Below are 12,344 nucleotides of genomic sequence, written 5' to 3' on the forward strand. Positions count from 1 at the left end.
AAAAGAATGAAATTAGAACACTCCCTAACACCATACACAAAAATAAACTCAAAATGGATTCGAGACCTAAATGTAAGACCGGACACTATAAAACTCTTAGAGGAAAACATAGGAAGAACACTCTTTGACATAAATCACAGCAAGATTTTTTTTGATCCACCTCCTAGAGTAATGGAAATAAAAACAAAAATAAACAAATGGGACCTAATGAAACTTCAAAGCTTTTGCACAGCAAAGGAAACCATAAACAAGACGAAAAGACAACCCTCAGAATGGGAGAAAATATTTTCAAACGAATCAACGGACAACGGATTAATCTCCAAAATATATAAACAGCTCATGCAGCTCAATATTAAAGAAACAAACAATCCAATCCAAAAATGGGCAGAAGACCTAAATAGACATTTCTCCAAAGAAGACATACAGATGGCCAAGAAGCACATGAAAAGCTGCTCAACATCACTAATTACTAGAGAAATGCAAATCAAAACTACAATGAGGTATCACCTCACACCAGTTAGAATTGGCATCATCAGAAAATCTACAAACAACAAATGCTGGAGAAGGTGTGGAGAAAAGGGAACCCTCTTGCACTGTTGGTGGGAATGTAAATTGATACAGCCACTACGGAGAACAGTATGGAGGTTCCTTAAAAAACTAAAAATAGAATTACCATATGATCTAGCAATCCCACTACTGGGCATATACCCAGAGAAAACCATAATTCAAAGACACATGCACCCCAGTGTTCACTGCAGCACTATTTACAATAGCCAGGTCATGGAAGCAACCTAAATGCCCATCGACAGACGAATGGATAAAGAAGTTGTGGTACATATGTACAATGGAATATTACTCAGCCATAAAAAGGAACGAAATTGGGTCATTTGTTTTAGACGTGGATGGATCCAGAGACTGTCATACAGAGTGAAGGAAGTCAGAAAGAGAAAAACAAATATCGTATATTAACGCATGTATGTGGAACCTAGAAAAATGGTACAGATGAACCGGTTTACATGGCAGAAGTTGAGACACAGATGTAGAGAACAAACATATGGACACCAAGTGAGGAAAGCTGCGGGGGGGTGGGTGGGGGTGGGGATGGTGGTGTGCTGAACTGGGCGATTGGGGTTGACATGTATATACTGATGTGTATAAAATTGATGAGTAATAAGAACCTGCTCTATAAAAAAATAAATAAAATAAAATTGAAAAATTCCAAAAAAAAAAAAAAAAAAAAATTCCAGGAAGGATAAGAATGGAGATCTAATCATAATATACTACTTAGCTTTAAACTAAACAATCTTTACATGCTGTGGGAAATCCCTGGCGGTCCAGTGGTTAGGACTCCATGCTTTCACTGCTGAGGGCCACGGTTCAATCCCTGGTGGGGGGAACTAAGATCCCACAAGCTGTGTGGCCAAAAAACAAACAAACAAAATAAAGCAATCTTTACATGCTGTGACAATATAAATAATGTTTATATTGTTTTTCACTATAAGCCTTTTGGAAATATTTGGATATTTAAAGAATGTGCTTGCATCATCTAGATTTTTTTAAGGCTTGTTAACAAACTTTTGTTTCCTTTCTACTTGTTCAGATTTTGTTTTATATATTTCAATAAGAATTTCTTATTTTCCTTAGAAGGTAGGTCCCATGCCTCTTATTAAATTTTAAAGAAGCTAAAACAAGAAAAAAGGATTTTGATAATTATTTTAAAGATAGACCTCAGTGGCTGCTCTAGGAAGAATGAACTGGAGGGGGCAATCGTCGATGACTTTACCTTGCATTTTGCCACCAGGCAGGACAATAGCCCTCCTGGTGTGTTTCTAGGGACCGGTTTCCAAGGGAGAGGATTAAAAAAGAAAAGCAACAGCCTATACATTGTATAAAATAGCACATGGGGTGAGCATGAAGGGTCTGTGTGATAACCTGTTTTCTTCTTTGTTTATTTAAGAAAAAAAGCACCCTCCCATACTGTATAGGGAAAAGTCAAGGAGCAAAGCCAGATGCAGCACCAGCTCAAGCTCTGGTAATACCCAGAATGACCAGATTCCAAAGTGGCCAGAGGTTTGAAGCAGAGGGACAGCCCTGGATGGCCAGGGGCAATGAGCAAGCTCCTTCCCCTGGTCACTCGCCAGGCAGAGCAGAGAGGCCGCACCCACTGCAGGTGTTGGGGTGGGAAGAGTGCAGGACAGACAGTAGGAAGCTGGTCTGGGCCAAGAGCCGTGAGAATCAGGACGACCAGGTCAAAATAAGGGTCTAGAGGACATACGGGGTCAAGCTGGGCCTCACACCCTTGTGAGGAATGTGGGACTCTCCTGTGGCAGGAGGACATCTTGCTCTTCTGGAGCAGGTTCTACAGTCACCTGTGCATGGCCACATGGATCACAGGCCAAAGGCTGGGACTTTCCCTCTGCGGCCTCCTTCCCTGGAGCCCTGGAAACCACATCCATGGTCCCCGTCTTATTCCGACAAGGTACCACCAACATTAACCACAATAAATAACAGCACCGCTTAACCACATGACTGCTGGGAGGGAAACAGCACACAGGCGTTGTGTCCGAGTCAGGCAAACTTGGTTGGGGACTATTCCAGTTTTAAAGAACACTTGAGTATTCCCTTTTCAAGCAAATCCACCGAAAGATTCCTTTAACTAAACTCTCCATGGGGCATTTGAATAAGATTATTTGTAAAGTATGCGCTGACTTATACCTTTCCAGGAGCATCTACCTAATTTGACCATGGGTCTCTGAACTTTCATGGAACATTCCTCTCCTGGGCCTGTGATGGCTCCTGTGAGGGTTGAATCCCTACATCTCTGCCTCTCTTTCTCTGACCCCTCTCTCCTCCTGCCAAAATACAGGTAGTCACCAAGAGTGCTTCTCTGGGGACCTCTTATTTCTCGATTCTTTCTCCTCGAGTAACTGTCACCCATTTCCTTTGTCACCTCTGTGCTGATAATAGTTGACAATCACAAGTGCTCACTATGCGCCAGGCACATACTAAACTCTGATTTAATCCTCACAACAGTCCTAGAGCATAGACATTGGTATTGTCCTCATTTTTCTACATGGAAAAACTGAGTATGGGAGTTGAAGTAATCTGTCCAAGGTCACCCAGCTACAAGGGGCAGACCGGGGATTCAAACCTGGCCAGGCCACCTCAGAGCCTCTGCTGATGACCCTTCTGTACGTTATGCTGTTCCGTGCACTCTCTTGCTTGGACACCCTTTCCAAGGTGCTGGGGCCATCTCCACCAGCCCCTCAAACCCAGAATGTTGACACCAGAGCACACTCACTGACGTGTTTGTACTGGTTGTTAAAATATTAAAATACCCCCAAATCTTGCTGTCTGGCACCCTGTTCCTTCCCCAAGACCTCCCCATATCCAGCAACCCTGGCATGGTCCTGGGGGGTGGGGGCGGGGGGGGGTGGTTTCAGGATGCTCCTGGCCTGCCTATTGTCAATACCGCTCTGCTTCCTCTTCCTTCCCTCCCCACAAACCAGTTCCTCATCTGACTTCCTTATTTCTGGGGTCCGCACCTCATTTTCCTGTTCACCTTACACAGAGCTTCCTTCAAGTCCTCCTTTCCTCTTTCCAGCTTCAATTAGTGACCCTGTCCTGTGGCTCTGACTTCTTCTACCCTCTGCCATTCCTCCCATCTGTCTCCTCCTGTCCCTTCCCTATGATTTCCATCCTGGAACAGACCCTTTCTACCCCTGGCCCAGTTTTCTTCACTCCTACTAGACTCTCCCATCCCCTGACCCCTTTGCCCTCTACATCCCTGAGGACAGGCATTCAAGACCAAAGCCCGCCCTCCCTGTCATCTTCCTAATGAGGAATCTACCTTCAACCCAAGAGTATGGTCTTACTCCTGCAAATGCCACCTCCATACAGAGGAGGTATTTTCTTAAATATTTATTAAATTCACTCAACTGATACCCACCTTGTTTCCAAAGTTTTCTACCTTATGTAATCACAACCTTCTTGTCCTTGAAGCATGAAAGTTATTGCCATCCTCTCAGTGATAACAACAGCCTTGCTCCCCGCTCCCACCCCTGAGAGTGTGAGAGCATCGCAGGCAGCCCCTGAGGTCTCCAACAGTTTCTCTTCTGCCCCTTTTCTCCCAAATCCAGGCTGACTGTCCCATCTGCCTGATTTCTGAGCATCCACATGCAAAGCACCATTGCAGTTCTGGGGGCTCAGTGGACGGTGGGAGCCAGCGCAAACCCCCCAGGAGCTCATGGTTGGGGCTGAAGGAGAAAGATATCCATGATATCCACATGAAGAGTCAAATGATGTCCCACCATCTACCTCTGGCAGTGCCAAAGGGACACTCTCGCTGAGCACCAGCCTCGCTGAAGGCATTCACTGAGCGTTTGGTCTAGGCAGAGTCCTGCTCCACTATTTAATAGCTCTACAAACTTGGGGAATGTTGCTTAACCTGTCTGCCTCTCAGTTTCCTCATCTGTAAAATGGGATACTCAGTAAAGGGTAGTTGTGAGACTTAATGAGTGGTATGTGTAAAGTGTTTAGAACAGTGCTTGCCACAGACTCTATACACAGTAATATTAGCTATTACTGTTTTTATTATTTGACATAAAATATAGGAAATTAGAGATGGAAGATATCTTTGCAAACTCTCTCTCAGGATCTCGTATCTTCTGAAAGTAAAAGCTCAGAGGGAAAAAAAAGAAAGTAAAAACCCAGAAATTTCTCTGCCTTGCACTTTCACCCTACCTCTAACTCCCAACACAGATCTCACGTCTCCCCCCTCCCCTAATTACTCCTGCAAGTCTGCACTGGGAGCGGCTGGGGGGCTGCCTTCCTATGGCCTGGGAGGCCTCTGAGGATGGAGGCCGCAGCTCTCACCCCACGACATGCCCTGTCAGCCTTACAGATCCACTGTACTCATTCAGCCACTACTTGCTGAGAACCTGCTGGCATCAGCCTGTGCAAGGGGCAGTGGCATTGAAAGCCAGCACAGTAGCTGTCCACAAGGTGCTCACATGCTTGTAGGCCCCCAAACTCAAAACCATAAACTGACAAATGCTATGAAGGAACAGAACATGTGCTATTGGGTGCAGTCAAGAAAGGCTTCCCTGAAGAGAAGACACTGGGCAGAGATTTGAAAACTGACTGTTACACTTTGAGGGGAAGAAAGGCAGGTCTCTCTACCCTGCTTTTTCCCACAATGCCTGTCATGGGACCCAGAAGTCCTTTATTCTACCCAAAGAACTCCCAGGCCTCCTCAAGGGGCCACCTGCGAGGTTGTTCACCTTCTCTGTGAAGCTGCGGGGGCGTGAGCTGCACCCTACAGGTAGGCAGTGCCCCAGGAGAACCTCATAAACTCCAGGAAAAGGGACTTCACAAAGCAGGGTCTAAACTGTGTCCTCGAGGTTACAGGGTCAGGTTTCTCTACCCAGCAGCTCTAGATAGGGGACAGGAACCTGCTAAGCAGCTACGAGGCTGTATGGGGGACAATCAGGGTCTCAAGTAAGGAGCTGGGGCGGCTTGGCAGCAGTAGGTCAGTCTGGAGACGTGGTGACTTTCTGCTCCTGCCTTAAAGGGATGAGGGCGGTTCCTCCGCATGAAGGGGTACAGACCCTTGAGGGGCACCTGCGGAGTGAGAGGACAGGGGGGAAGAGGACTGGACAGAGGGAGAGGGGCAGGCAGAACTGCTGCCTCCTGGTTAGGCCCGTCCTCGGGCTCAGATGCCCCCACCGGCTCACAGGGTCTCACACACGCACCGGCCCCCCCCCCCTGGGCGGGGGCAAAGGCAGGGAGAGGCTCAGGAAGCGGGGCTGCGGAACCCGGCAAAGCTTCTGCTAGAGAACGCCTCTAGGGTCGTCTGCCGGGGCGAGCCGGGAGCTAATGGGGCTCAGACAGGCTGTACGTTTCCGCGGACCTGGAAAAGCCGATCAGCCTGGCGAAGTTCACCCCACGTTCTTCACCCCATGTTCTCCGCCCCACGTTCTCCGCCCCACGTCCCCCCAAATCCGCTCACAGCGCAGCCTCAGGGGCCACCGGCGACTCTCCCCGGACGGGTGACTCCTCTCTTTGGGTCTCGGTTTCCCCATGAGATGAGGGGATAATGTCCCGACTCTAAGACTACACCCGTCAGCAGTGTCCGGGGGCGCGGGCGGCCGAGGGGGAGCCTGGGAACCGGATCCCGGGGACCGGCGGGCGCGCGGCGGGCTGGGGTAAGCGCAGAGAGGGGCCGGCGGCGGTGCCTCCCCTCGGGTTCTGCCCCGGAGCACGGGGCAGGCGCCCACGGCTCCCCTCGGAGCCCCCGTTCCCGAGCCCGGCGATGGGTCGCTTACCCCGCCGACTTACCCAAAAGTTCCCCTTGAACAGTGAGCCCGTCATGGCCGGCGCGCGAGGAGAGGAGAAAGCCAGAGCAGGCGCGCTGCGACACGGACTGTCAGGGCCAGCGGCGCGCCCCGCCCGCGAGTCCCGCCCCCGCGCCTGCCCAGCGCAGCCCCGCCCCGCGCCGCTGGCACCCAGCACTCCGCACTTGTCCCGCGCGTAATGGAGGGGCGGACCGCGGGTTAGAGCCCTGCGGCGTCAGGCTTCAGTTAGTCAGCCCTACATTCCCCCTCCTTCGGGAGGTCTTTAAGGATTGGAAGGAACCGGTCCTGTCGCCTCCCCGAATTCGGCTCCGTTCCTGCCCACAAGCCCCCTCCTCCCTCGACCCAGTTCCTCGCGGAGAAATCCAGGCTCTGCGCGGTGGTGGAAGGAGCCCCCGCCGGATCGGAGGCGGTCGCGGGGACAGCGCGTCGGCTCTGTGAAGCTTGAGCATTGACAATGCTAGCGGCCGCGTCAGGTGTGGACGCTTCATCTAGTCAAGTGCAGGACCCCAGAGGCGCCCGCCACAGACAAGCACGTTTTAGTCTAAAAGTCATGGAAAGATCACTGATACTGTTTCCCCTTGACTCTAGGTACCTCAGTGGGGTCCTTACAAGGCATCCGGGAACTCAGCTCCTCGCGACCCTTCCGCATCTTAGGACCCAGACCCAATACCCTTTTCCACCAATCCCATTCTGACCCAATACCCTTTTCCACCAATCCCATTCCAGAAGTAGGAGTCCGAACTTCCTTCCTCTCCCTCCACTTTCGTAACGTAACACACTCATAAACATAACCCAGGGCAAGTCAGACCCATCCGGGCTTTGTAGTAATACGGCACTCTGGGACAAAGTACTGCCCTGTGCTACATGCCCTGAACCTAAACTGAAGCCCAGAGAGGCTGATTGACTTGACCAAGATCACAGCGTATTTAAGGTATGAAGAGCTCGGTTACAGCTCTTCCCTTCCAAACAGAATCAGAGCCCAGGATAGAGGTCAATCCTGGGACAGATCCATTCAAGGAGGGGAGGATGAAGGTCCAGAGTGCCAGCCCACAACCTCATGCCTGGAGAGGCAAGCTTTGCCTCTGAGCAGGTTCTAGCTTGGTCCAGACAGAGCGAAAGTACAATTACTGGGGTGATATGAAGGACAGTTGGAAGATTCTGCCTGGTAATACCTAGCCCCCTCCCCTGTGATGAAATCCCACCAGTAGTCATCCGCAACAACAAGGATGGAGAGGTGGCCTCCAATCCTGGGTCACTCCGAGGACATGCATCCATTCATCTTGTTGTTCATCTCTTTGGAAAGCAGTTAGGTTAGAAGAAAGAAAGCGAAGCCTGACAGCATCATAAAGGGCAGCAGAGGCCACAGAGGGCACCAGGGGGACAGGCTAAACAGCAGGAGGGGTAAGAAATAGTGACAACTAGGCAAATGAAAGATGCTGCAGTGCCACAGACAGCATCAAACTGTTTCCTGGGAGTTTTGAATATTTTGCAACAAATATTTTAAATACAATTCTAATTGTCTAAGTTTTCATTTTTAACATTTTAAAAACATCTCACGGTACATTGTACTTGATTTTCGTGGCTCAGAACCCAGTCCTCTGAATTTTAACTCTCTTCCACCACCTGGTGGCAAGATTGCAAATTGCAAATGGTTGTCCGCGCTGCCAGAAAATATTCCTCATTCATTCCTCATTTATTAACCTCATCACCTGGACAGGTGTTGGGAGTTAAGAAAACAAGCAATATCTGTACTATATCCAAGGGTCTATAACAATTTTGGGACATTTTACTAACGAAATTAACACTACTACAGCAACAATGGAATGATGAAGTTTAATGATCAATACATTTAAGATAAACCACTATTAATATTTTGGCATCTCTTCCAATAATACACATTTGCATGACTGAGCTCTTACTGTACATAAAATTTTGAGTTTTGCTTTTGTAACTTAACAATATTTCATTAGTATTTTCTAAAGTCCTTTAACACACTTTTCCTAACAAAAAGTTTGATAGCACCTGGTCCTGGCCGAACAGACAGGACAGATACTCTTTCATGTAAAAACTGAAAGCCTCTGTGAAGAGAAATTTGGCCATATCATCAAAATTTTAAATGCTATTTATTTATTTATTTATTTATTTATTTTGGGGCCGCGAGGCTTGCAGGATCTTGCGGGATTGTTCCTGACCAGGGATTGAACCCACACCCTCAGCAGTGAAAGCGCAGAGTCCTAACCACTAGAGTGCCAGGGAATTCCCTAAATGCTCCTGTGTTTTGACGCAACAATTCCATGTTGAAGAATTTACCCTCCAAATATCCTTATGTGTGCAAAGTGAAATATGTATAGTTATTTATAACAGCATGGTTATTCTGCCAAAGATTTTAAAGAACTAAACGCCATCAGTGGAGAACTAGCTCAATAGATTGTGATACAGCTAAACAATGAAATCATATTCAAGCATTAAAAAAGTGAGGAAGCTGTGTTTTGATATGGAACAATCAACAGCTATTAAGTGGGGAAAAAAAAGCAAAACAAACTGCCATTGGGTGAGGAGGAAAAAATAGACACACACGTTTTAAATGGGTCTCTTTGATGGGGGGGATGGGGCAGAGGGGCATAGGAGGGAAGGAGACCTACTTTTCTTCATGCCCTCTGGACCTCTGAATTTATACAATGTGAGTTTATTTCAAATCCCCCCCCCCCAAAATTAAAAAGAAAAATCTTCAGTGTCATTTTTTAACTTTTGCATAATTTCCTATCAAGTGGATATACCAATACTTCCTTAGCATTTTCTTAATGCTTTTAGAAATATTACTGTGATAAATATCTTTCATATAAATTTTTGTTAAAATTCCTCATAATGGAATGTTCATAGCAGCACTGTTCACAATAGCCAAGATATGGAAACAACCTAAATGTCCATGGACAGATGAATGGATAAAGAAGATGTGGTACTCATATACAATGGAATGTTACTCAGCCATAAAAAAGAATGAAATGCCATTTTCAGCAACATGGATGCAACTAGAGATTATCATACTAAGTGAAATATGTCAGAAAAAGACAAATATCAGATGATATCACTTATATGTGGAATCTAAATGACACAAATGAACCTATCTACGAAACAGAAACAGACTCATGGACATAGAGAACAGACTTGTGGTTGCCAAGGGGGAGGGGTTTGGGGGAGGGATGGAGTGGGAGGTTGGGGCTAGTAGATGTAAGCTGTTATATATGGAATGGATAAACAACAAGGTCCTACTGTGTAGCACAGAGAACTGTATTCAATATCCTATGATAAACCATAATGGAAAAGAATATTTTAAAAAAGAATGTATATATACGTATAACTGAATCACTTCGCGGTACAGCAGAAATTAGCATTGAAATTCAACTATACCTCACAAAAAATTCCTCATAGTGGCATTACAGGTTAAATAATATAAACATTTTTAAGGTTTTGAAATAAAACTGTCAAACTGTTTTCCAGAAAAGTTATGGAGGAAAAGGAGGCTTCCCCAGAAGGAAATAGGGATCTTTTCCCTGAAATAGGATAAATGGATGGTGAGTGGCAAAAGTTAACAAATGCCCACTAAAATCACCAATTTTCCTTCACACCTATCGGTCTGCATTCCTCTTCCTCCCCTTCCTCCCCTCCGCCAACTCCTCTTAGTTGTTCCTTCTTGCAACACTGCTTTCTTCTTGTCTCTGCTCTCCTCACAAAGCCACGTTCGCCATCACAATTAAGTCCCAAATGCCCCTGTGTGGTCAAGGCCCTCCCTACCCTGACCTTTCCCACTTCACTCCCCGGCTTCCTCCCCTCTCCTCACCCCAGGCCAGTCAGGCTTTTCTGCCATCCCAACTTTGCTCCTCTTTTGCAGGCAGCCTGGGTGCTGCTCTTCTTCCTGCTCAAGTTCCATCTCACCACCACCTCCCCACCTTCTCCAGCCCTGTCTTCTCACTTCTTGAATTTCTAGAAACTGTCATTCCTGTCACACAAACTAGCCCTTAATGAAATATGATTTATATCCTTATGTTCTTCTCTAATTTCTGTTCCTCTTGGATAGCTTACCTCCCCAAGAAGACTGAAAAGCACCTCAAGATAAGGATGATATTTTCTCAAGTACTCTCATGGATTAGACAAATGATGGAGCCAGCCAGGGAATTCAATAAGCTCTCTCTGATCATCAAGAGCAGAACCAATTTTTACTTCAGTTCCCATAGTCCGATCCCTCCCTTCCAGGAGACGGGAGCAAACTTGGCCAAGGAGGTAAAGCCAGGATCCGAGGACCAGGACCTGGCCAAGCAGAGGCCATGGTACAAAAGCACCAGAGGGCAGGAGTAAGCTGTATTAGGTCTGCCAAGACAATGTCAGAAGCAGAGAGGATGGATTTCGTCACTAAGATTAGAAACTGAGTAGATTGAGGAATGGAACAGAGGGTCAGAACAGGACAGGAATAGAATACAATGGGAAAACTTCCAGGAGGAGGCTTCAGTGCCCAAGGGCTACTAGCTGCATGGATCAAAGCAAGGGTTAGGGTAAGTACCATTGTTGGGGCCCAAGGCAGACCACCCGCAAAATATGCCTCAGTGGCATATTGATTTTGAGTTAAAGTTATTTAAATTGCAAATGCAAGAGGGACACTTGACCATCCTGTCTCCCTGAAAGCAGGAAATAAATCTCCCATTTGAAAGGTGCCCTCCCTGTACTAGGAGGTTATCTCTTATATCTTATCTCTAATCTCTTATCACCAGAGATTATGGAATTCAGGGCCAAGAAGCCTATATAAACAAAACTTGTTACTGTAATTCTTTCATTTACTACCCCGAGCCCAAACTCTGTTTAGACTCAGTTATGAAGCACCCAAAGCCTAAGTTTCTTTGTCCTGACAATTCCTATCAAATGTATTCTTTGTCTAAAAAGTATGGGGGCTTCCCCTAGTGACACAGTGGTTAAGAATCTGCCTACCAATGCAGGGGACACGGGTTCGAGCCCTGGTCCAGGAAGCTCCCACATGCCGCGGACCAACTAAGCTCATACACCACAACTACTGAGCCTGCGCTCTAGAGCCCGCGAGCCACAACTGCTGAGCCTGTGTGCCACAACTACTGAAGCCCGCATGCCTAGAGCCCATGCTCCGCAACAGGAGAAGCTACTACAAGGAGAAGTCCGCGCACCGCAACAAAGAGTAGCCCCTGCTCGCCGCAGCTAGAGAAAGCCCGCGCTCAGCAACAAAGACCCAATGCAGCCAAATATAAAAATAAATATATTTAAAAATAAGTAAGTAAAAAGTATAAAAGTTGTCTGCTTTGGGCTTCCCTGGTGACGCAGTGGTTAAGAGTCCGCCTGCCAATGCAGGGACACGGGTTCGAACCCTGGTCCGGGAGGATCCCACATGCCGCGGAGCAACTAAGCCCGTGCGCCACAACTACTGAGCCTGCGCTCTAGAGCCCGCGAGCCACAACTACTGAGCCTGTGTGCCACAACTACTGAAGCCCACGTGCCTAGATCCCGTGCTCTACACGCGAGAAGCCACTGCAATGAGAAGCCCGTGCGTCTCAATGAAGAGTAGCCCCCGCTTGCCGCAACTAGAGAAAAGCCTGCACGCAGCAACGAAGACGCAATGCAGCCAAAAATAAATATATAAATTTATTTAAAAAAAAAAGATTAACATTAACAGTCATAATTCTCATTGACAGTATGTACCCTTGACATCAGGTGATGAGGACTGGTAATTTACCTCTGTGGTCTTTCACCTAAAAACATATAACCCTCGTCTAATCATGAGGAAAATATCAAAGTGAAAGACATTCTATAACATACCTAATTACTATCCCTCAAAACTGTCAAGGTCATTACAAACAAGGAAATCTAAGAAACTCACAGCCCAGAGGGACCTAAGGAGGCGTGATGACTAATGTAGTATCCTGGATGTGAAATTGGAACAGAAAAAGGATATTAAGTAAAAACTAAAGAAAT

General features: G+C 47.0%; 1 protein-coding gene across 1 annotated transcript in view; it reads right to left on the bottom strand.

Moving 5' to 3' along the window:
* Positions 1-6,441, bottom strand: part of PSTPIP2 (proline-serine-threonine phosphatase interacting protein 2) — a 93,965-nt gene extending 87,524 nt beyond the window's left edge. The window contains exon 1 of the mRNA XM_036874979.1: positions 6,340-6,441. Within this exon, the coding sequence (XP_036730874.1) occupies positions 6,340-6,372 (33 nt within the window). The 5' untranslated portion in view covers positions 6,373-6,441. The remainder of the gene's footprint in view (positions 1-6,339) is intronic.
* Positions 6,442-12,344: the final 5,903 nt, after the last annotated feature.

This window comes from Balaenoptera musculus, chromosome 14, assembly GCF_009873245.2.
Source record: "Balaenoptera musculus isolate JJ_BM4_2016_0621 chromosome 14, mBalMus1.pri.v3, whole genome shotgun sequence".
In the NCBI taxonomy this organism is placed as follows: Eukaryota; Metazoa; Chordata; class Mammalia; order Artiodactyla; family Balaenopteridae; genus Balaenoptera; species Balaenoptera musculus.